The 26,385-nt window shown below is 38.9% G+C and overlaps 1 protein-coding gene across 1 annotated transcript in view; it reads left to right on the forward strand.

Annotated features, from left to right (window-relative positions):
• Positions 1 to 26,385, forward strand: part of pcnx2 (pecanex 2) — a 149,816-nt gene that overhangs the window by 42,262 nt on the left and 81,169 nt on the right. The window contains exons 7-9 of the mRNA XM_041252858.1: positions 6,303 to 6,445; positions 7,035 to 7,116; positions 20,819 to 20,963. Of these exons, the coding sequence (XP_041108792.1) occupies positions 6,303 to 6,445; positions 7,035 to 7,116; positions 20,819 to 20,963 (370 nt within the window). The remainder of the gene's footprint in view (positions 1 to 6,302; positions 6,446 to 7,034; positions 7,117 to 20,818; positions 20,964 to 26,385) is intronic.

A 26,385-nucleotide genomic window follows, 5' to 3' on the forward strand; every position in this document is an offset into this window, starting at 1 on the left:
TGGATAGCACAAGACAGAATCGAACCAGACACCCTGTTCCGCAACATACACTACCTGCTTCTCACCTTCTGCCATCTGCTGGAAGGAAACAGAACACGTATTACCCCAAGCGACTACCCCTGCAGACTGCAGCACTGCCAAGCAAGCTTGCGGCTGAAGCCACACATCACTGATCCCTACATTTAGTACTGGGACAAGCAACTGCCTCTCCTGCACTGATACATGTGCACTCGCCACCACCACATCAGGAGGTGACTTTTCAGTCTCCCTAGCTGTTCTTCTTCATCTGTAAGAGAGTGAATATGGATGGGACAAATGTGTAAGCTCACATACAATTTAAGAAGCCATTAAAACGAAGAGAGAGTGTGTGTGAGAGAGAGATTAGTACTGTAGACAGTTAAGAAACGAGAGATTATGAAAAGGTTTGTAAATTTAGGTTAGTGATTTTAGTTTAAAGTATCAAAGTTTGACTGCCAAGGAAATAGTTGGGGTTTTTTTGCTATCCATTCATTTTATTTAGTTATTATTTCCATATATTACATTAGTTTTATTTACTTCTGGGCAGGATTTTCGAATGTCACTGTTAAGATTTTAAAGTATATTTGAATATAATGGATTAGTTCTGAGCGGGGTTTACCTAGGCTCAGGTATATAAGACAGCGCTCAATAAAGGGAAGAGTTAACTGAGAAGGTTGTGGATGAGCTGTACTTTCTGTTGAAAGTGAACCACTGGTTGCTGAAGCCAGGTTATTTATTTCAAGCCTGTATAGGATAAGGTTTTGTTTATTGTATTTCATTTCTTTTTGCACACATTATTAACTGTTCGTGCTGCCTTTTATCCACTGTTCCAGGTTAAGTGCAATAGCAATAAAGACATTTCCACTTTTGGATAAATTCAGTTGTTTGTTCATGCAACTTTACCATCAGACCCTGGGTCACCCTAACAGTTCTTAATCATATTAAAGAGAAATATATACATTCTGATTCTAGTGGGTACTGTATCAAAAGTGATGGGACACGAGATAAGTGCAATGTAGAAAATCTGTCCATCATAGTAAAATTTGTTACAGATTCAATACCCGAGGAGCAGCTGAATGGCTTGGTTGAATTGCATCAGTTGGATGCAGAATACATTACAGCTCAAATACTTCAACACCTCTCTGAGGTAGATTCTAAAGCGGATCAGCCAGTGCTACGATGGTACATCAGTGATGAGTGGGGTTAATGGAGTTGTGCAGGCTTTACTGCAAAGAAAACTAGGAAGGCAGATATCACACATACTGTACATTGTTATAACCATCAGCTGCACTTAGTAGGAGTGTATGCAATGCAAAGTGAACCATGTGCAAAGAGATTTTTTGATCTTTGAAGTTCTCTGTATGCATTATTTTATCAGCACTACATTACTGAAAAGTACAGTTGCCCTTCACTAGAGATTGCTAGAGATTCCTTGGACAAGCCATTTTAAATTGACCAAATGTGTTGTTGTTAATCAGGATCTTATTCTTGATATACTGTCAGAAGTCTCAGAGGATAATATTGCTTCCATAGACTTATGTATAGAAGCATCCAGACTTTTTTTCTCAGCTGAAGAGACATAGCTTCTTTGTTCTTGGCAAGTTCCTAGTCCATATTATTGGTATTTTAAAGCCAGCCAATGGTGCTCTTCAGTCACAATCTGCTGATCTGTGCTGTGCTGGTGAGGTGATAAATACATCAATAGATGCATTAAAAAATCTGTCAAGATGATGATTTCTGGAACGAGCACTATAGTTTAGCTGTAGATGTGCATACTACAAAGAGACAGAGAACCATGAGTAAGCAGCTGGCTGATTCTGTTGTGGTTTCAACACTAGGACATTAGACTCTGCAGTGGATGGCTCACGACACACATTTCGTGGGACGCATGTGTTTGTCTTTGTCTCTCCCGAGTCAGCGCAGGGGTTGCAGTGGTGGGTCAGGCTTAAAATTGGGCATTTCAAATTGGGGAGAAAATGGGGTAAAAAAACAGTTGCCGATTCCAAATAAAAAATAAAATAACAAAGTTTGGGTATCAATCACATCTTTCCCGTACAGCTTTAGGACATCGCCAAACTGAACAGTCTAACACTGAACAGGCAGAGTAATCCTACCGGCTTCATATATTTTAAAATATGTTTATAACATGGTAATAGAGCTGTAACAACCAGTGGTCCCTGCTCTTACTTCGTTTCTACTGGTGGAATAGTTGCATAATTACATGGAAATTGGCCTGTACCGTGCCGGTACCATTACATGAGGAAACACACATTTAATTACACTGTAGTTAAGGAAGCAAAGGAGCCATTGGTAATTTCCATATACTTAAAATGTAATTACATGTCTCGTAGTGTCTTGTAATCTAAATTGCTACCATTGTTGCTACTTACATTATTATCAATTAAATACATATTTCTATATTGTATTTAAATTCAATATATATATTTTACTCAGCTGTCACACTTTATTACTATAAACCAATTTGAATGGCAAAGTTTAATCCATATCATTATTAAGTAAGGGATAAACAACAATAACCGTTGAATCGGTAAAAATAACTGACTGGATTATTTTCTTACCGATTCAACACTTTGAGTTGTTTATGCCACTTAAAACACTTCTTCTTGATACTTGTTCGATAACGAGATTCAATTGATTGTTAATTTGGTAGTTTGATTTGGTTTTTGCTCTTTTGTTACGCTTAGTTCAAACAGTTCAAGTGTTTGGCTCTCTGTCATGATTTCCTCTGAGTTTGAGTTTGAAATCACACATAGTCAAAAGTATCTGTAGTAAGTGACGATAATAGCGAGGACTGTGTTTTAGATGTAAAACATGAAAATGGCATTTGAAAAATAAATATGCAAAAAACTAAGGAATGTGAACCAGGAGGGGACAATGAAGTTATTAAGACCCTGAATAGTCAGGCAGGTATAAAAGGGTAGGTTTCAAAGACCATAGTTGTCTGTATGAAGTTAAGAGCCTGTGTATAGACCTAAACATGGTGTATGTTAAAACAATGTATATCAAATCTGTGATTTGTGAATAATATATTTAAAGTCAGTAAGCCCCATCAGTGGTCTGACTGAAAGTCAGGGATCCTGTTAAATTTAGTTAGTAGTCCAAAACAGGAGCTAGGATTTATTTTAGTTTTGTATTGTTTGTTAAATTAAGCCTTGTTCATGTTTAAACCCATCCTTAGTTGTCAAGAGTGCTTTATCCACTTAAGACAGTGTTAGGAACCTAGAACTGTGTTCAAAGAAGCTTTGTTACTATTTGTAATTCTATTTGTAACCTTTTTTTTTTACATTATGTAAATCTATAATTGTGTTGCTTTCAGTAAACAATATGAATTCTAAACTGGCAAGTCCTTTTCTAAACTGTTACGTTTGAAATGTGTAATACTATAATTAACTAATTGTTGAAATGATTGTTGCGTAATAAAATGGTATCTTTTCTGTTGAATTGTTCTAACTGTCCTTTTGTTGACAAATCAACAGTTTTCTGGGGACTCGTATACAAACTGGATTTGTTAATCAATGTATTTGCCCTGCACTCCCCTTATCTTCAAAGCCACTTTTAGTTAGAAGATTTATAGAATTAATCAATCAAAAGATCAAAGGGTGACATCACAGAAATGTTCCCCAAAGAACTCCACGCTGCACTTATTGTTGTCTGTTTGTACTTTTGTAAATCCTGAGTGTGATATGACAAATAAAGCTTGTTTTACCACTCACCAAAATCGCCAGATGTGACAGATGGACATTACATTTATAAATTGACAATTCCTAATATCTTTTTTTTCTGATTTGTATGAATATGAATAATGTTTGCTTATTGATTTGATCTAACTACCTTCCTGCGGCTGCTTTGCCGGGAGCTGATACATCGGCCCTCACTCAAACAAGCTTGTTAGTCAATGGAGCGTCAGAGCCTGTCATTTGAACATTTCTGGGTGGGAGCAGAGATCCACACTTGCATTGGAATTAAACTAAAGCAGGGGTCTCCAACCCTGGTCCTGGAAAGCCCCAATCCTGCAGGTTTTATGGATGTCTTTCAGTGTCTAAAGATCTGGAACACGCTAATCTTGACTAAGTAAGCCAATAATTGTAAAAGTACTCAACCTTTCGTTTCTCTCCTGTTAGGGTAGCAGTCAGCAGCAAATCATTGGACCATGTATGTTTTTCACATATAACCTTATAAGTACTTCATTTGTACATTATTTTCATTAATTTATAGCTGTAATACCAATTTATAATTATAAACACACATTTTTTTTATTTAAATACAAAATTAAAATGCATACATACATACATGAATATCTAATGGCTTTACATTTAATTAGTGCCAGCAAGTACGATTGGATATTTTATACTCAGTGACCCAGGCAAGTTATCACGACTAAAATACATTCAGTGGTGTAGCTGAATTCAGTTATGTCCAACAGTCATGCTTGCAGGTAATTTATGCAGTGGTAACTTTTGTTTATCGTGTTGGACTTCCAACTATTTGCTATGAGTGTATGTTTTTTTTTTTAAACAAAAGTACGGTATTTAAACAAAAGTGTTTAAGGTCTGCAGTAAAATATAGGCTGTGTGATTCTTGCTTATATACAGGGCTGATAAAAAGTTTGTGAACCCCTTAGGATTTTCACATATTTCAAACCTAAAATGTTATTAGATCTTAATCTAAGTCCTAATAATAGATAAAACAAAAACATGCTACTTTTTCAACATTTATTTATCCACAAATGATTCAACATTCAATATCCATGTGTGAAAGAGTATGTGAACCTTTAGATTCAGTAACTGGTGGCACCCCCTTCAGCAGCAAAGACTTCAACTAAGTGTTTTCTGTAACTGTTGGACACTGTAACAGAGGTCTCTCACATCGGTTTTGAGGAATTTTGGTCCATTCCTCCTTACAGAACTGCTTCAACTTGATGACATTTCAGGGCTTCCTTGCATGGGCAGCTCGCTTCAGCTCCTGCCACAACATTTTAATGGGGTTTAGGTCCGGACTTTGACTAGGCCATTCTAAAACGCGGAATTTCTTCTGCAGCCATTCTTTTGTAGATCTGCTTGTATGTTTAGGATCATTGTCTTGCTGCATGACACACTTTTGGTTCATTTTCAGCTCACGGTCTGATGACCTGACGTTCTTCTCTAGAATTTTCTGATACAATTCAGAATTCATGGTTGTGTCAATGTTGGCAAGCCATCCAGGTCCTGAGGCAGCAAAGCAGCCCCATACCATCACACTCCCACCACCATGCTTGACGGTTGGGATGAGTTTCTTCTGTTCGAACGCAGTGTTTGGTTTTCGCCAGACATGACATTTCTCATTGAGACCAAAAAGTTCTACCTTTGAGTCGTCTGTCCAGAGAACATTGTTCCAGAAGTCTTGTGGCTCATCTAGAAATTTTGGTAGGACGACCGCTTCTGGGTAGAGTGACTGTGGTCTTAAACTTTCTCCATTTGTAGACTGTCTGACAGTGGATTGGTGGAGCCCCAAATCCTTAGAAATATTTGTGTAACCCTTTCTAGACTGATGAGCATCAATAATTGTTTTCTCAGGTCCTTAGAAATTTATTTTGAATGTGGAATAACGTGTTTCCACACACCTGTATGTTGAAGACCAAACTCACAAAGTTTCTGATCTTTATATAGGATGGGGCCTCCCAAACTCAACCTGAAGATCTACCTAATTATTTAAACACCTGATGCTAAGTATCCCCTTAATTGAGCTGATAAAACCAGGGGTTCACTTACTTTTTCACATACCCTGAATCTTAGTTACTCATTGTTTGTCTAATTCTTACATCACTGTGTTTCAAAAGACATGGAATTGGTTAATATAAATCCCGTTAGATATTTAAGAAAAGGTTTTGATTCAAGGTGGCTGTCATGGTAAAACTATGGAATTTCCATAATTATCACTGGGGTTCACAAACTTTTTCTCGGTACTGTAGGCCTAATGCTTTCCTTATTATGCTGGGGAGAAGGAATCCTTGTCAGAACTCGGCTCTTGAAATGTGAACTTGGCTAATACTTTGAATTTGACTATTTGTTTGATTTGGTGCCAAAATAAGCCCTGGCAACTAATTGAAAGATGCTTTGAATTGTGTGGTGTTGTTGTTTTTTGTTTTTATTTTTATTTTGAAATGCAATATACTGTCATTAGTTAGCTGCTAATATGAGAGCTGTAACTAATTCAGATGAATAGCTTTGTAGGAGCGGTGCTATGTTGAAGAAAAAATATTATAATAATGCATTATCAACATCTAGTCCCCAGTTACACAAGCAAAAAGAGCCTGGCTACGAGCCGATGCCCTCCCAAACCTCACTATCAGAAAGTTCCGTGCTGCAAGTTATATGCAGACCAGATGCTACGTCAAAGGAAGATGCGTATACTATCACTGCTTTTCATAGTGAGTAAAATATGTTGTTTTAATAACACTTGAAAAGTTACATTCAGCAGTGCTGTACTTATGCATGTGATGTGCCCTAAAGTTGTGTAACCAAATATAAACAAATCCACCTCCCAGAGGGGCATTCTGCCTTGCCTTCTCAACTCTTCAGTTTTCTTAATGTAGTGATTACAGCCTAGAAGATTGTTACTTAAGAAATTAAGCATGTACAAAGAAAGCATCTGAAACTGAAATCTAAAATAAAATAATGAATATACAGTACCGTACGTTGATGTGTTGAATGGGTTTAGATGGGATAGACCTTCAGTGTGGAATGTGGGTGGCAAGATTTAACAGGAGGTGTCTCTTATAGGAATAAAGACCAAGTTATGTAGCTGTATCTTGAGATGTACAATACAGCTGCAAGGTCTTTATAAATTATACACTCACTGGCCAAACAATTCTAGAATGGTCCTAATAGTGGGTAGTACCACTTAGCTGCCAGTCTCTGTATTTTTATGTGGTTATATTATTCCACTCCTTTGGACTCTAATTTGATATCCTTTTCTGGAGCCTTAATCTTGTTTAACATGTCTTTTTGTTGTTTTAGGAGAAAGGCCCCGTAAAATATATGCTGAAAGAGCTTTGAATTTGCCACTGGGTGCTGAACAACTTATATCAGGCAATATAAGGTAGGAAATACAAATATTCGTATTTCTTGGACATTTCTGTACTTATTTTTTTTAAGCTATTTATAAACATGACAATTTGTGATGATTGATGTCTGATTCCAAATGTGGCTTCCATTGTAAGTCAGTGTTCTTCTACGTGGGACTGTGTACCTGTAGTTTCTGTGTCCAAAAATGATGGTAAAAACAAAGGCACGACCTATATCAAACAGGTGTGACACATCCAGTGTTGAAAGTGACTGTGAAATGGGCCACAGCAGCACATCTGTTGGTTGTCACAATGTGTTGCCTGTGACTTGATTGTGAACAGAGTTGTGCAAGTGTCACCGTTCCAGGAGTTCCTGGGAGACTGTCTTGAGGGACACGTTAATCAGTGCAGCCTCTATGTTGAGGGGTGAACCAGTTGCACGGGCACCTACTATCGTGGCCCTTGCCATAGAAATCCTTTTAAAATCATTTTACTTTCTCACAGTTACAGCTGAATAGTGCTACACAACGATTAACACAGCTTATATAGCACTCATCCTTTCAGTGGGATGCTCCCCCAAGACAAAATTTTTTATTTATTTATTTATTGTTGCTGTACATTGACTGAAATTTTTCCTAAAATCTATTTTTGCAGATAAAATATATATATATATATATATATATATATATAGATATTATATTATTTATTTTAAATTCAAATAAAAAATAAAATATGTACATATGTATACAAACATTGTAAGAATCTCTACAAGACTTCAACACACTTTGTTGAAAAATATTGATGTTTTGGACAAGACAAACGCTGATTTTAAAATTTTATTTTTTATTTTACAGTACTTTAGGTCAGGTCAGTATATAGAATATTAAACTTAATACATTTTATATATATATATATATATACACATATACACACACATACATACAGTGGCTTGCAAAAGTGTTGAGACCCCTGACCAATTCTCTCATATTACTGAATTCCAAATGGTACATTGAAATTTCATTTTGTTCGATATTTTATTTTAAAACACTTAAACTCAAAATCAATTACTGTAAAGTGACATTGGTTTTATGTTGGGAAATATTTTTAAGAAAAATAAAAAACTGAAATATCTTGCTTGCATAAGTATTCAACCCCCACACATTAATATTTGGTAGAGCCACCTTTTGATACAATAACAGCTTTAAGTCTTTTGGGGTAAGTATGTCCCAGCTTTGCACACAGTGTCGGAGTGATTTTGGCCCATTCTTCTTGGCAGATTTGCTCCAGGTTGTTCAGGTTGTTTGGACGACGCTTGTGGACCGCAGTTTTCAAATAGTGCCACAGATTCTCAATGGGATTGAGATCAGGACTTTGACTGGGCCACTGTAGGACATTCACCTTTTTGTTCTTGAGCCACTACAATGTTGCTTTGGCCTTGTGCTTGCAATCATTGTCCTGCTGAAAGGTGAATTTCCTCCCAAGCTTCAGTTTTTTAGTGGACTGAAGCAGATTCTCTTGCAGTATTTTCCTGTATTTTGCGCCATCCATTCTTCCTTCAGTTGTAGCAAGATGCCCAGTCCCTGCTGATGAGAAGCATCCCCACAGCATGATGCTGCCACCACCATACTTCACTGTAGGGATGGTGTGTCTTGAGGCATGGGCAGTGTTAGGTTTGTGCCACACATAGCGCTTTGAGTTTTGGCCAAAAAGCTCTATCTTGGTCTCATCTAACAATAAAACCTTTTCCCACATCGCAGCTGGGTCACTGTCATGCTTTCTGGCAAACTCCAGACATGCTTTCAGATGGTACTTTTTGAGTAACGACTTCATTCTTGCCACCCTCCCATACAGGCCAGTGTTATGCAGAGCTCTTGATATGTTTGACTGGTGCACCATTACTCCACTCCCAGCCACTGAACTCTGTAGCTCCTTGTGACAAAGTGTCCACACCTGTGTATATTATCTTTTATATGTTGCGTGTGGTGTGTTAAATGTTGGTGCATAGTCATTGGTACACGGGATATAAACGGGTCTGTGTAACACGAGTGTTTAAAATGTATATTTGTATTTAGGCATGAGGATTGCACTGCACTTCACGTGCAAGTAAAAAATAATAATATGTGAGCACGGGGAATTGCACTTTATTAATTCACATGCAGTTGTACTGGGACTCCAACTGAATGATTGATTAGCAGTCGAGTCTTGGTACAGCTGCATAAAAGCAGCATGTTTTCACCCACTCACGGTTGGGTGTTCGGTGAGTGGAGAACGGGATTGGAGACGGAGGTAAAGAGAATAATAAGAATAATAATAATCGTAAAATATCTGCTCACCATGTTTTGTGTAGTCCGTTTTGTTTGTTTGTTTATTTTGGCGAATGTGCCGTGTCCTTGTGTTTCTGTTTGTTACCACCGTTTATTTTCTGTTCTGTTTATTTATTAAATGCTGAGCGAAAGCATTCAACCAAACTCCACCTCTCTGTTTATTTTTCTGTTTCTGGTCTGACACCACCCACCCCGGCCGTCTTCGTGACACTCCTTCAAAGTGATTGTTGGCCTCTCTGTGGCTTCTCTCACAAGTCTCCTTCTTGTTTGAGTGCTGAGTTTTGAGGGACAGCCTTTTCTTGGCAGTGCCTGGGTGGTGTGATGCAGCTTCCACTTCCTGATTATTGATCCAACTGTGCTCACTGGGATATCCAAACACTTGGATATTATTTTGTACCCTTTCCCTAATCTATGCATTTGTATTACTTTATCTCTAACTTCTGTAGAATGCTCTTTGGTCTTCATTTTCCAAAGCATTCGCTCAGCTCAACCAAACTCCACCTCTCTGTTTATTTTTCTGTTTCTGGTCTGACGCCACCCACTCTGGCCGTCTTTGTGACACATGGTGTCAGAACCGGGACAACAGTGCCTCCAAGCGTCAGACCAGAGCAGGAACCGCAATTTGTTGTTTAAAAAAAAAACAACAACAACAACAAAAAAAATAAATAAATAAAAAATGGAAGGCTGGAACTGGAGAGATGGCTGCCAGGAGCTGGAGGGCCTCCTCGGTGGTCTAGAGGACCAAGGCTGGTGCCTTGCCTGTGGCGAGTTCGGGCACCTGGTGGTGCGCTGCAAGAGGGAGAGGAGGAACTGGCCCAGGAGAGGAAGGTGAGAAGGAAGCAGAGAAGGGGAAAGGAGAAGAGGAAGGCAGAGCGTCCACCGCTCCCATATCCACCAGCAGAGGAAGAATGCCTGCTGGTTTTGCCTCCAGAGCCAAAGGGATAGCCGCACCAGTCCCCTGAAACAAGGGTAGACTACACGCTGCTCCCACCTCGCCGCAAGGAGACTACACGCCGCTCCCATCTCCACTGGCAGGAGCAGAGCAACAGGAGCTGCCTCTGTTTCCGCCACCTTCACTGGCAGGAGCAGAGCAGCAGGAGCTGCCTCTGTTTCCGCCACCTTCACTGGCAGGAGCAGAGCAGCAGGTGCTCCCTCTGCCTCCGCCACCTTCACTGGCAGGAGCAGAGCAGCAGGAGCTGTCTCTGCATCCGCCACCTCCACCAGCAGAGGGTGAATGCCTGCTGGGTCCCCGTCCACCAGCAGAGAAGGAATGCCTGCTGGGTCCCCGTCCACCAGCAGTGGAGGAATGCCTGCTGGTATCACTTCCCCCACCATCACGAGGAGAGGAGCTGGAGCTGCCTCTGCCTCCATCAGGGGGAGAGGAGCAGGAGCTGCCTCTCCCTTCACCAGAAGGACCAGGACTAGATGCTGGCGGTCCTCAGCAGCCCTTGCATAGGCTGCTGAGGGAAGCACGGGGAAGAACCGCCCGGCCGCAGTGGCTGAGAAGAGGGCCAACACCCGCACCCCAGCTTGTCCTGACTGCCAGCCTCGCTTCGCCCAAGGATGCCTTCCTCACTTCGCCCAAGGATGCCTGCCTGGCATCGCCTGGGGTTGGCCGCCGCTCTGCATCGCCTGGGGTTGCCCGCCGCTCTGCATCGCCTGGGGTTGCCAGCCGCTCCGCTTCGCAGCAGGAAGTACTGTGACCAGAACCCCACCAAGGGGAGCTGCCGGCCACGAAGAAGGGGGAGGAGGTCTGGAGACCACCAACCCCAGCAGCAGTTTTGCTGCCGGAGATCGTGGGGGAGGTCCGGAGACCTGCTCCCACTGCAGCATCTTCGCTGCCGGAAGTACTGTGGTCAGAGCCACCAAGGGGGGGTATATGTGACAAAGTTCCCACCCCTATCTGTTATATGTTGCGTGTGGTGTGTTAAATGTTGGTGTATAGTCATTGGTACATGGGATATAAACGGGTCTGTGTAACATAAGTGTTTAAAATGTATATTTGTATTTAGGCACGAGGATTGCACAGCACTTCACGTGCAAGCAAAATGTAATAATATGTGAGCACGGGGAATTGCACTTTATTAATTCACGTGCAGTTGTACTGAGACTCGTCGAGTCTTGGTACAGCTGCATAAAAGCAGCATGTTTTCACCCACTCGCGGTTGGGTGTTCGGTGAGTGGAGAACGGGAATGGAGATGGAGGTGAAGAGAATAATAAGAATAATAAGAATAATCGTAAAATATCTGCTTTGTTTGTCTGTTTATTTTGGCGAATGTGCCGTGTCCTTGTGTTTCTGTTTGTTACCACCGTTTATTTTCTGTTCTGTTTATTTATTAAATGTTGAGTGAAAGCATTCGCTCAGCTCAACCAAACTCCACCTCTCTGTTTATTTTTCTGTTTCTGGTCTGACGCCACCCACCCCGGCCGTCTTTGTGACACTCCTTCAAATTGATTGTTGGCCTCTCTGTGGCTCCTTCTTGTTTGAGCGCTGAGTTTTGAGGGACGGCCTTTTCTTGGCATTGCCTTGGTGCTGGGATGCAGCTTCCACTTCCTGATTATTGATCCAACTGTGCTCACTGGGATATCCAAACACTTGGATATTATTTTGTACCCTTTCCCTAATCTATGCATTTGTATTACTTTATCTCTAACTTCTGTAGAATGCTCTTTGGTCTTCATTTTCCTTCAGATTCACAGCCTTACCAGTGATCCTTCAACAGTGGGGTTTTTATCCAGAAAATGTGACAGCAACTTTAATGGTTCACAGGTGGAGGCCAATGGCAAGGTAATTGTGTCCTAGGGCAATTTCTTTCATCGGTGCAAACTGGGAGCTTCCACAGCACAGGGGTTGAATACTTATGCAAGCAAGATATTTCAGTTTTTTATTTTTCTTAAAAATATTTCCCAACATAAAACCAATGTCACCTTACAATAACTGATTCTGAGTTTCAATGTTTAAAAACAAAATAACAAACAGAACGAAATTTCAATGTACCATTTGTAATTCGGTAATATGAGAGAATTGGTCAGGGGTCTGAATACTTTTGCAAGCCACTGTGTGTGTGTGTGTGTGTATATATATATATATATATATATATATATATATATATATATAATATTTATATATTATATATATAATATATATATATATATATTTATATGAAATAAACTTTTACTTTTAAAAGAGAGAGATTTAAAAAACGCACATTTTTAAAAAAAAAAAGATTATTTAATAGATTTGGGGTTTTCATAGAGATAAAGGTACAAAAACATTTTATTCTGTTACCTGAAGGACCTTACAACACTCTCTGAAAGTTTGCTAACATTTTTTGAAATATGGGCAAAACACCTGAGTGAGTTTAGTAATTCAGAGCCTTTTGTTGAAAAACAAACACAATACATGATTTAGAAGTGAACATTTATTTGAAAAAATAAATAACACTGAGAACACCTGTATTATAAACTGAATCATTGTCATAACCCTGATTCGCCAGAATTGACAGCAGTATTTCTGCCAACAGATCTTATTGTCATCTTGAAATTAAACTCTGTAGAGTGGAACTGGTTATATTATTGTGTGCATATCAATTTCTCTACATAAACATTAAACATATACGCAGAATATTATATTACCAAAGCAAGCAAAATAACAGAATAAACAGTGCTAAATAAACTACAAAACGGTAAATATTATAAGTAAACATTGTAGAATTCCAATGCCTTATTAAACGTTTATTCTTAGGATCTTATAAGCAATAATTGACACTACTCTCGATTAATTTGATCAAAATAATATTTACAAATAAAGTAATAGTTAATTCGATTATTATCAGTAATAATGAAAACAAACATAACTGATGTAAATGTTGTTCATGAAACATCTGCTTAAATCCACACATTTCTTGTTATTTATAAACGTAAAAACATATATAGTAAAACACTGAGACAGAATACATGTTCTAATATAGTTATAATTCAAATACATCAGTTTTACAGTATTTTTCTGTAACTTTCTTATCTCTAAACAAGTTCCTCTGGTGTTTACTCTCTGCTTGCTGCTGAAAACGTTCTCCACCCTTTAAAATTGCCTCTCTCAGTGATGTCACACGAGTGTCAGGGAGTGAAATTCAATCCCTCCCATATGCAGTGATATGCGTTTCCAATCTGTATTGCAAATTACGGTGGCCCAATAAGTCAATAAAATGAAGCACGTCTTTTCATTGTGTTTACCCGATCACGGGCCTAGAAAGGGCTAATGGATCATATGACTTTATAATCCCATTAATCTCATGAGAGGTTTGTTATTTTTCTGGTTTCTGGTGGAATACATCAGAAAGCTGTCATTACTGTATGTTTATTGATACTTGAACAATTGAAATGTAATAGAAGTTCTAATATTTATCTAAAGTTCCAGACACAAACTCACATCTTTCAAAATTACCTCAAAAAAACATGCTTTTTTGGCCCATTTTGTACTTGCATTGCATTGCACTGCATTCAGTTCTTTACTTCAAAGAACTGGCAACATGTTTGTGTTGGCCAGGATACACTGGCAAGTTGTGTTGTGCAATGTTGAGCAACATGAGTTCAGAAACAAAAGTTACCAGTGCATGCCGGCCTTCAGGAACAGAAATAAAAAAAATAATCTCATCGTTTAGTGTAAACTAAGAAAGGGCCAGCAGGGGGCAATATATGCCTTTGAAAAGATGAGATTTTGTTGCAGAGAGACTGACTTTGAACAATTTATGCATCTATTATTTTGTGCAGTTCTCTCAGAAGAAAAACAGCTGATTATCTTTTTATTTATAATTTTCTTATTATATTATCTTTGGACATAAAGGATTCTAATCTGGTATAGTTAGATTGGATTTTTAAAGATGGTGAATGCTCAATATAATCTAACCCCAATGAGTTGTTTATAAAACTAAAAGAATAGTTGTTTTAATAGTGCCTAGTTCCAGTAGAGAAATGAGGATTATTTTCTCTTAATGGGCCTGATAGTTTTGTAGCGGGGATTAGACCTTTAAACCTACGAATAATAAGCACAAACCCAACTAAATGCAGCCTGTAGACTTTCACCCACCCAATGTTTTCTAAAAGGAAGATTATGTTATGTATTCAGAGATACCAAGATAATTAAGAGGATTCCTGAATCTTATTGACTGCCAACTAGTATGCCTGAGGGAATGATAGTAAACATTCGGGTTGAGGCCTGAAAGAATGCTTTCAATATTCTGGATCAGGTGTTTTTGATTAGATTTGAGCTTGAAAATATTTGTGAAAAAATCAAGGAAAAAATAAAAAAATAAATAAATAAACATTTGAGCTTCTTGTTTTTCTCTATGAAGTCACTACACAGCGATTGTGGAATATTGTAGTTTGGTAGGTAGTTAACATTTGATGTGCTCAGTGTTGTTCTGCTGTGGACCATATATTTGCTGTAACTAACAAATATATGGGGAAAGTTTGGCAGTTTTGTGGTGTCAAGTATCACCATTGATGAATACTGAATAATTCAAACTTGGACTTTATTGGACCTGCTACACTTTAGAAAAGTGGCAATTATTTCAGTTTCAGCTGCAGTCACTTCAAAAGCACTTACCCAGTCTTTAACCAAATTCGAGAAGTGCTTTCAGGTGTTACTAAGTGTTACACAGTCAAATGTGACATTTTCTGGGGTCTTTTTATAGTACTTTATTTGATGATGGCAGTCATGCAACATTTAAATAGATCTTTAGATTTAAAAGATCTCTTCAAAAATGTAACTTCATTTTTTTATCACATGTTCATTCAGCTTGCTAAATATAGGCAGGCACAATTAACCATGTTCCTTCAGGTCCTCCCAAGTGGCGCATCCAGCAAAGGCGCTCCACATGGAGTGCAGGATGTGCCCTATAGCCTGGGGATCGCAGGTTCGAGTCCAGGCCATGTCACAGCTGACCTTGACCGGGAGTTCCTAGGGGGCGGCGCACAATTGGCCGAGCACTGCCCGGGTAGGGAGGGCCTAGGTCGGTAAGGAATCCACAGCTCACCGCGCAGCGGAGACCCCTGTGGCCGATAGGCCATCTGTGGTTCTGCAGTGGAGCCACCAGATCTGTGTTGTCCTCCAGCACTATAGGTCTGGTGGCCCCGCTTGTGGATCGCTGTGCGAAAAATGACGGACTGGCAGGAACACATTTCAGAGGATGCGTGCTCCAGCCTCCGGTCCCCGGTTGCGATCTGTGAGCTGAGGATACAGATAATAATTGGGCACACAAAATTGGGGAGAAAACTGGGGTAAAAAATTGGAGATGACTAAATTAAAAAAAAAAAAAAAAAAAAAAAAAAATCATGTTCCTTCAGAAAAATCTTGCTATCCTTGCTTCAGATGTTAGCATGCATGTTAGAATCAGGTGAGCTCATTTTCTGTGTGCCACCTAAATATTGAACCTGTTAAAGGAACTTGCTCCTATACAGGGCTTGTGAAAAATCACTTGATCAGCCACTTACAATTTCTCATTATCAAGACACAAAACCATCATTGCATAAAAATGGCTTTAAAAATGAAAATGTCAGCGGTCATTTTGAAAAGAGCTTTGAAAAAGATTTGAAAGTTAAAAAAGTGTAAAAAGCTGTCAAGATGTTAACAATGAAAAGAAAAATTACAGGTACATTATTTAAACAGTTGTAGCAACACTTGGGGATGTATAACGTTATATTTTTCAGAACCCCGCTACTTACTCTTTAAAGATGTGCTGCAATTATAAAGGGTTTCACCATAAATGTATGGATTTTATTATTACTTTGTCAGGATGACAAAATAACTATTTGGATAAAAATTCGCATCCAGTTTCTTCGTCCAAATGCTGCAAGAAGTAGCAGGCACTTATATTTTTGGTTTACAGATTGATTTAGTGGTAAGCAGATTGTGAAACAGGATGAATTAGGGCACATTCACGATACAGTGGTGGAAAGAAAGTTTTTTTTTTTTAAATGAAGGGCTGTGTATGCTGATTGTTTTATGGTTTTATATGTATTATGTACTTATTTTCTGATAGGAACAAAATAATTTTAAAGTAAAAAAAAATATATCGTTTAAAGGAATCGGTGTTCCTTTGTTCAACCAAGTTGCTAATTTTACTGTATATTATTGCAGTGTTTTTCTTTTCCATACAAATGAGAGCAAACTCATATTAGAGTTCTAGAAATGTAAATATCAAACTTAGACTATTGTGGTCTATCTATGCTTACAAACAGTCTTACCAATGTTCACCTGTCTGTGTGTGTCTGTCGACAAGTGCAAAAACACAAATGTAACAAAACAACAAACAGTACAGGCCTAGCCATCTGTTACATTTTCAGCGCAAGGGTCTGTATTACACGGCACCCTTTCTGATTCGGGAGGGAGATTTACAGAATCGATTCTTTCTCTCTTTATCACATATCTCACTCCTCAGAGTGATGCTGAAGGAACTCTACATTCCCCAATGGTTCCCCCTCCCTTGAAAAAAAATCAGTGTTTTGATGCTACTTACCCACATGATATTTCACTGTGTAGTGGAAGATACAATAAAGTTATCCAGGCGTTATTGTCCTTCATCAAGTGTAACCACCTTAAAGGTAAAACACTTGTTCTCAACGAAGGAGTAGTTAATTTCCGTAGGAGCAAATTTTTGATAGGGAGTTCTGTCCTGTCAGCAGCCCTGTTCAGTTATTTTTGAACGGGGTCTCCCCCTCCGCCCCTGTGTTATTCAGTGTTTTGTTGTATTGTTGTTATTATTTTTATAAGTGACGGCGTAGCCGTATGTTTTGTATTTATGTTGGGAAGCCCATCCACATTAATTTAAAAACCTTGTGCAGAAGGTGACCATGTCCCGAATGAATTAATTCTGTAATTGTTGCTAATCGGGAGATGGTCATCTGTATATAAACCCACAGCTCTCTGCGCTAAGGGGTGGGTGTTCAGAGGAGGAACGAGAGCAAGCGAGGAGCGAGAGAGAAGTGAGAGATTAGTTGTGTAAAAATACACACAATCTAGGATCGGTGAAGGCGACTGCCCGGCCTGACCTGGAGTATTTATTTTCTTTGTGTTTGAGACTTTGTTTTTGTTTACCTGTTTCATTTGCTCTGTGAGCATTTCTATTTGTTTAAATATTTACTTTATGTTTTGTCTTTAATAAAAACGACGCATGCATCGCATTCTTTTGAACTGCAGTACTTACCTGCCTTTGTTTTGCTTCCTGCATTCTGGCCTGATGTCACCACTCGCAGTCATCCTGTCATACGCCCCCAGACAAATCTGGAGGCATCGCTCTGAAGGGATGAACTCTGGTGAAATCAGAGCAGTCGCTTCTTAATCATATCAAATGCCTCCTGACACTGCCCTGTCCATATAACTATTTTTAGAGCAGCCTTTCGGGTGACATCTGGCAGGTGGTTGACTATGGTGGCATATTCTAGGATAAAACAGCGATAATAACTGGCTAACCCCAATAGCATTCTCACTTGTGACTTGGTTCTCAGGATCGCCGTCTCTACCAGCGCCTGGACTTTGGAGGTGATCGGCTTTACCCGGCTATTACCCATAATGTAGCCAAGATATTGGGTCTCTTCCTTGCCAAATGCACACTTATCCAGCTTGGCTGTTAGCCCTCCCTTCCTTTGAGACTGTAGGTTGACTGAAAGTCTAATAATATGCTCCTTCCAGGTGGAGCTAAAAATCACCACATCAACAATGTACGCGGATGGGGAGCTAAGACCTGGTCCATCAGTCTCTGAAAGGTGGCGGGGGCTCCATGCAACCCGAAGGCCATGGTTCAGAAATGGAACAAGCCACCTGGGGTAGAGAAGCAGTTTTCTTTCTTGAGCTCTGAGTGAGTGGATTTGCCAGTATCCCTTCGTCAGATCCAAGGTCGAGATTAACTGTGCCTTACCCAGTCGGTCAAGGAGATCATCCACTCGGGGCATTGTATATGCATCGAACTTGGAGATGGCATTAACTTTTCTAAAATCCACACAGAAGAGTGGAGCCATCCTTCTTGCCCACCCTCACGATAGGACTGCACCATATATGAGCTTAACATGCAGCCTACAGCACTCAGTATTCCCAAGTGGTCTTCCATCCAAGTACTAACCAAGCCCAACATTTATTTGCTTAAGCATTGCATGGTAAGCTCGATTTGAAGAGCTTTTTGCCATCAGCGACGTTGCCCAGGGGTCAGTACAAGGAAGTAGCTCTTCTTATCCCCTCTGGAGTAATAATAGCTGGTGAAATAACATTAGTTCTAATGGGTAAGTCGGAAAAAAATACGACTAACCCTTTGCTGTCTTATGTCAGACCAGGTCCGACATTACAATTTTCCCTTTCCAGTCCAAAAGACGTGATCATAAAGCCCAGGTCTCTAATCGTTTTTTCTCTGGAAAAAGCAGAAAAAAACCTTTCAATGGCCGAGTGAGAACGATAGGAGCCAAATGAAGCCGGGGCTTAGCTGGAGATGCAGTACTGATGTCGTTTTTCCATGCAATGCCTTTTAAACCTGTTTTACTCTGAAAAAAAAAGTAAACAGCGTATGTAAAATAAACAGTGTGTGTGAAAATAAATAGGACCGGACACACCTGACAAGCGCTGAATAAATGGACTGCACAGGGTTAAAGCTTTCCACTAACTGGTGGAGCTTGTGTTTCTGATCTGGAAGTAACTGTTCCCCCATTAGAACGGACTGACAGTGGGACCAAAATCCTATTCTAAACTGTCACAAGCTATAACTAGAGCCTCCCTTTCATTTCATGGTTATAACAAGTTAGCATGATATATTTCGGTCTTATTGCAGCAATCGGGTTGACTATTTTCATAGTTCACATTACCAGTTTCCCGTATCACCTCATATGGCCCTTGTCACTTAGCATACAACTTACACTCCTAAGAGAGAAATAGCAACTGTACCTTGTCACCTGGCCAAAATGTCAGAATCTGTGCTTATTTGTTGTACTGCTGCTCCTGGTGATGCTGAGCTAGTTGTAGATTCTCTTGAGCCAAACGACCGACCAATTCTAGTGGTCTCTTAATTATTACATACCATACTTAACTATGCTTTTGGAAGTTTTTGTTTGCTTCTTCCACCCTTCTTTCACAAGATCTAGGATACCCTGGAATTGCCTCCCATACAACAGCTCAAAGGGAAAGAACCCGGTCGAGCTCTGAGGCACCTCTCTCACTGCAAACATCTGGGGGTCGACCTCGTTGTGTCCATTGTCTCCATTGTTGTGGAGGAAGGCCGTCTGTGGGGTACCGATGAGAAGGAGAGTCCGTGGGGGGAGGGGCTGATGTCCTGTGGGGGTCCCGTTCTTGGGCCTGTCGTTTAGAGTTGACTGTGGGGAGGATCGATGGTGGCGACCAAGGCAGTTGTGGGCATCCTCATATCCCTTAGCCAATTGGACTGCTGCCTCCAGCGTGGTGGGTCGATGCCGGGTGACACAGTTCTGGCTGTCCGGCCCCAGCACCTTCACAAATTGCTCAATGGCAATTAACCCTGTCACATTTCTGCTTTGTTGGTCCCGGGGTCAAGGTACTGGGGGTTGCTGGTATTCCCGGAACCGGCCTCGGTGCGCCACCTCTGTGATATCGAGCCTCTGGAGAATGACCTGCTTCACCCAATCATAAACCAGGGCTCGTTCGTGTGTCAGGGCTTGGTAGGCTGCCTGGCCTCCTCGATCAAATTGGGGCCCAAATGGGTAGCCCACCACTCCCAAGGCCACTGTGCTGCTGTTGTCTGCCTTTCGAACGCAACCAGGTATGCCTCGGGATCATCTTCCAGCGACATCTTCACTACCCACATCCTCGGTAGGGGCACATGCTGGTTCAGTCGCCGGTTCCCTCCTCCGATTGGCCTCCAGGAACATGCTGTGCTTCCTCTGCTCCTGCACCTCCAACAGAGTCGCCAATGCATTTGGATCCATTTCCATCCAACTTCTGATCACCAAATGTTGTCAGGTGCAAGTGGTGTGGGGAACAGAGTGAATGTCCAAACAGTATTTCTCCCAAAATGTTCTGGCCATCTGTTACATTCACAGCACACGGGGGCGTACTTGCGTAGCTGCGTCCCTTTTGTACTAACCAACTCCTCCCTGCAATCAGCTCGGCGCTCCTGTGTAACCAGTCACTTCTTGGCCCACAGCTGATTGCATGTGAGTCGTTTTGTGTACTGACAGCTACATGTTTCCACCAAGATGGCTGACTTCTTGTTTCCATCCAACGTTGAGTTGACCCGTCTATGGAGAAGTGTACTACCAACCTTACACGTCACCGTTTCTGATCGAAAGGGAGATTTACAGCATCGATTCTTTCTCTCTTTATCACAGTGTGGATAGTGTGGAAATTGTTATGATGTATATCAAATATAACCATCTCCAATGACTGTTCTGTGTTGACAGTGAGCTCCTGTCCACCTCGTCCAATTCTGCTTCGACAGACTGCCAGGATGCCCCTGCTGTGTCTGAATGCCCATTTCAACGACGCATTGTTCCAGTGCAGAGATTGCGGCCAAGACCGAGAAGAACACACCCAGAAATGTATCAGGTAGGAGCAACGACAATTATATCCTATACTGTGTTTAGCTGTTACTTGTGAGTGTGGCTACCATATTAGGGTTGGTGCTTATTGGCTTTATTGTGTACATTAATTGGCTGAATATTTGTGCCAACACAAATTAATACATGTTTTTCTGTTTGGTCCCAGATTTTTGAAACACCAAAACTTTCTTAAGATCGATGAGACCACCATTAGTTATTTATGAATGCCTGTGGCAGTGTGGCAGGGTGAAAGTCTTGTTTGTTTATTTACATCTCCGTGAGTGTTTTTGTAGACCTTTTGTTTTGGCCCTTGTGCCGTTTATTTAGTAAATGTGTTTTGTTCTGTGTTCTGTCCAGTGTTTCGTTTGTGATTTATTATTATTATTATTATTATTATTATTATTATTATTATTATTATTATTAAACGTGCGCATTAGCATTTGAAACTGCAGCTTCTGTGTCTGAGTCTCCCTTGCTGGTAGAAACAGCATGCCATTGACGCTGTCCTGTCACAGGTGCCCTATTTAGTATATGTTTTTTTTCAAACTCTTTATGAATTAAATCAAGTTTGATATTTCTGGTAGGTTCCTAAAGTAATGTTAAAGAGCCTAATTACAGTCTACAATTTCATGGGCATCAAACTGTATGTTATTCTTAAAAATAAACTATTAAATAAAGTTTATTAGCGTCATTTTTTTTATTCAGAGTTAGACTGAATACAATATAAAGTTGTAGTTATTTATTTGCTTTTTAGAACAATATGCGGGTAAACTTTGGTCATGCTAAATAACCAGTTTGAAATGACAAGTTTTCAATGTTATGGAAACGCCTCTTTTTCTGTAATTCTCAAGGTCAAGTGCGATGGTGGGTGTTGTACAAGGAAAATTAACCCTTTTGTGGCAATAAGTTTACAAAGCTGCAGCCACTGCAATGTCAAATCCACATATCTCAGAGACTGTCTGAGGTATGGACTTTATATTTGCCAGGCTTTAGAAATGTGTTGGCGACCTTGATATTGACCTTCATGGTCAGAGGATTTCTCAGGTTTCTGCTATAGACTTTCACTGACATGGTACTGACATGGACCCAGGGATGCTTTGTTTTTGTTCCATTACAGGTGTTGTCCAGTAAAAAATTACCTTCTGGCCACATCAATGATACAGATTACACAATTGTTTACATATGGTTAAATTAGAAATGTCATTCCTCTTACATTATGCATCTTGGTATGTTTAGGTTTTGTTCAGAATTATTATAATTTAATAACCTGTATATATATATAATTTTATAACCTGTACCATAATCTTTTCTACAGGGTAATAAAGATTAGGCATTATGTTTTGGAGGCTATGTGCACTGTTTCCTCTCCTTACGCACTTAATGTTATTGAAGCTTACTGACAATCTGAAATGTTTGCAATCAATGGCACTCTTTATATCTTGTTGATATCTTGCTAATCCAATTAAAATAGCTTAGTATGCAGCTGTTATTGAGTATGCTGGTTGCTTTTATGGTTTTATATTTATCATGTACTAGTAATGTGCATGTATAATATGCACATCTCACAGAATGTGCTTCCGTAAAAAACATGCTTTCTCTCTCACTTGTGTGGGAAATGCTTGTGAATCTTAATTTGAATAAAAACTGCTTGAAATTATTTCAAACAAGACATACTTTAGAAAAAAGAAATAGATTTGAGATAAAACAAACATTTTCCCTCTGGGCTATAGATAACAATCTGTCTATAAAGACTACTTTTAAATGATGGCTTGAGTGTGGTGTGTGTTTCCCATATCTAATTGAACACAGTTGTTATTATTTCAGTTGTACAGTATTGCAGGTCCCTTTTTTTCAAGTGTAACCGAATTTCTGACTTTTTGGACTACTGTTGGCAGGGGTGAAATTCTCAACAAAGTGCAGGTACTCATATGCATAGTCAGGTGTAAATATTGAAAAAATTGAGCTAATTGAATGTGAATAAATATTTTTAAAATGTGTACATATTGGTAAACAATACATTTATGAATACAAAATAAGCCTTAAAAAATATCTGATCAATTATAACCAATTCACCATAAACAAGGAAGCTGAAAATACTGAAAGCGTTGTATCCCCTGTATCCGTTGTATCACTCAGTCATGTACTGTAATATAACACTTCAGTTAAACCTTAAATGACAAGCATTAAGGAATATTACACTATGAGGTAACTGCTGTAGAGAGGCAGCTTTGTTTCAAGATATCCTAAAAAAGGGATGATGTTATAAAAAAAATTGTATAGAAAAACAACTGTGCTATGAAAAAATGATATACAAAAAAAGATGTAAGTCAAGCAATGCACAACAGGGGGGGCTTAAATACCCCTAATTTTTTATATAACAGGCACTACTACTACTAATGATGTACTCTCCATAGTATTCTCAGCAATCATCCCTATACTTTCCAGACCCTGGGTACCCACCTACAACAGGACCTGGCCATAATAATAGCCTTGGATTAGAACATACATGTTCTACATTATTACTTTGCCTACAATAATATATTCTGTGTGTTTATCTGTTTTATTACTGTGGTTTACTTCTGCCTTTTTTTTTTTTAGATGTACGCGCAAGTGAAAACTCATGTTTAAATAAATTCCTCAAAATAGAAAAGGGGCCATTGAACAAAGAAAAAACACCTCACAGTTTTTGGTTTTTGTTTATTACAGTCCTCATAACAGAAAATACTTAGATCACAACAAAACAAAACGTTGATCACTATGCTTAACATGAACCTTGCAAGTTGGCCCGTGTTTGACAAGCAAGAAGCGCACCTACATCTGTATCCCGATTCTGACTCGCTTCCCAAAATCTGAAGCAGCACTTTCTTGATCCTGTTTTTTTTTTAAATGTTAATCCCTACTGTCCCACACATCACTTGTCATTTTAGAAACTTGCATTCAAATTCTGGCAATGTGGTAAGTCGGTGCAAGGGAAAACACGTTATGATAATTTTTTCTAATACTTATCAACTATGTATTTGTGGAGAACACTGATGTGGCTTTTTGCATTCAAATTCATGTGGAGCAATGTTCATTTAGAATATTTCAGGTAGTTTCTCTGCCACACTAAAGAAAATAAGGTTTACTTCATAATAATCAAAATGAGTGTTTGACTATGTTTGTCCTTGTCCTTTTGGTTAGACTTTTCCCTTTCAGCAAACATTTAAACATTATACAAGACACTTGATTATTCTGAACATATTTTGATGTTTAAAGTCTTGTTTTTACTGTCTGTCTGTTTTTCTAATTTGAATTGTCAAATTGTTGTCTTGGGTCTGTAATGGTGTTTTGCTGTATTTTTTAAAACAAATACACACATTTTAACTACTGTATGTCAATTAATTCAAATATTCTGCACTAATTACTGCACTAATCACTAATTCATGTAAAATGCACCATTTCAATGTTAATACCACTACACTCCCAAGAAAACAAACAAACAAGAAATGCATTTGTAGTAGACTTTTTATGCTAACATGAATCTTACCTGCAGTAAGAGATCCGGGTTATTATGGGTGGTATTGATAAGAGACAGAAGGGTTAAACAAGGTCTACTGAGGCAAGTATAGTACTTTATATCACCTGTCACCCATGTAATGGTTTATTTCTCAGATTTATTATGAGTACTCTGTCTCCAACATAGATCTGTTCTATTACCAGAAATGAAAAATGAAACACATTTTTTAAAAAAAGTATTGTTATATCATTTGTTTTATCAGAACTAACATGTGCGCAACAATATGACTGGTGTTATCAATCACCCCTGTACATCTAATTTAAAACCTGTTCTTAAATTGAAAAACCGGCTTATCACATGTTGTGATGACCAAATTGTATTGTACCTGTGATTCAGAACTGAATTTCAATATGTATGGAAATAACAACCAAGATGGTTAAGTTCTGAATAGGTTAAGCAGCCCAGTGACTTTTTTTTCTTCTGTATAGAGACTATACACTTTATTGTTAGTTAGTTATTGTCCTAATGTTTAACCCTCATAAGTGTTTACCACGGTACATTTGCAATGATTCCAGGAGGCATTGGTGGTCTACTGTATAAGGGACTTTCTCTTTAAAATTTCACACCAGGATATTCTTTCTCCATATTAAGCATCTCATGCTCCCAAGAGCTTTGAGAGAATGGAAAAATAAACACAGAGTGAGTTGTAAGATCATTATTCATAAATTTCATTCATATGATCTATTCAGAGTGTACAATAAATCATTGGTTTTCCTCAAGGACTTTAGTGAATGATGAAAACAGTCACCATTAAAAGTTCATTTTAAATAATCAGATTATCATGGACCGTCCATGTAATTCTTAAATCAATTTTGAAAGTAGAGGAATCACAAGTGAGCTCAGTCTTAATTGGTAAAGCCTTCAGGCAAAAAAAGGATGTACATGCCAAATCATTTTGCAAATTGATGACACTCTGGGCACTCTGTAGTTCCTAATAAGGCATTTGTCTTTTAAAACACCAACAAGGTGGAGCCAACAATATTGTATTGTTGTCCATGGCATATTTCATGTTATGTCCATATGCCATAAACCTTGATAGGACCTTCTTAAGCTTAGGGTGTATGGTGTCTCTCTGTGTCTGCCACTCCGTAAGTCACCGTAAGTTCTTACATATATATATAGAGAAGTGCTTGTTCAATTGTGATGACATTCTGGTTTTATTATTTACGCAAACAATATGAACTTTTCATGGCTACTTGAATGTGTGCTTCTTGTGGTCAAACCTAATGTAGCAGCTATGTCCTTTCCAAATACATTGAATAGTAATTGATACACATGTGTATCATGCAATACTAAAACTAGTCAATCATAACTGTACAGTTCTGTCCTGTTTTTGACACCACATATAAGAGGGCTCAGATTAGGCAAGGGTGATCCGATTCTCTAAAATAGTGGACATAAATCAGTATTCATACCCCCAAAACTCATTTATCAAACGTTTAATGTTAATTAAGGTATATTTGTGAAATTTTTTTTAAAAAAAATCAGGCAATAATTTGATAATGAATACAAAAAATGTACAGTACAATCTATGCTGACTCCAAAATAAATTTGAGGAAACATGGATTTGCATTGCATTAAACCGGTGATTACACAACACAACTCACTGGCTGCATGCACATCTTAAAGGGTTAACATATATCCTGATGTCATCATGTGCGTAGAGCATGCAAAGTAAAAAATAAATAAATAAATACATTTTACTTACAACATTTTTTTTCTGTTTAAATATATTTGCTGAGTACTATCTTTGTGGTCCTCTCATCCAGACAGCATGAGAAGATATCTCTTATAAGAGACACCCTACTGTGCATACCATGTTATTTAAGTAATAAATCATGCTTTTTGTAAATATCAGATCTTTAAATAACAT

Source organism: Polyodon spathula, chromosome 6 (assembly GCF_017654505.1).
Source record: "Polyodon spathula isolate WHYD16114869_AA chromosome 6, ASM1765450v1, whole genome shotgun sequence".
Classification (NCBI taxonomy): domain Eukaryota; kingdom Metazoa; phylum Chordata; class Actinopteri; order Acipenseriformes; family Polyodontidae; genus Polyodon; species Polyodon spathula.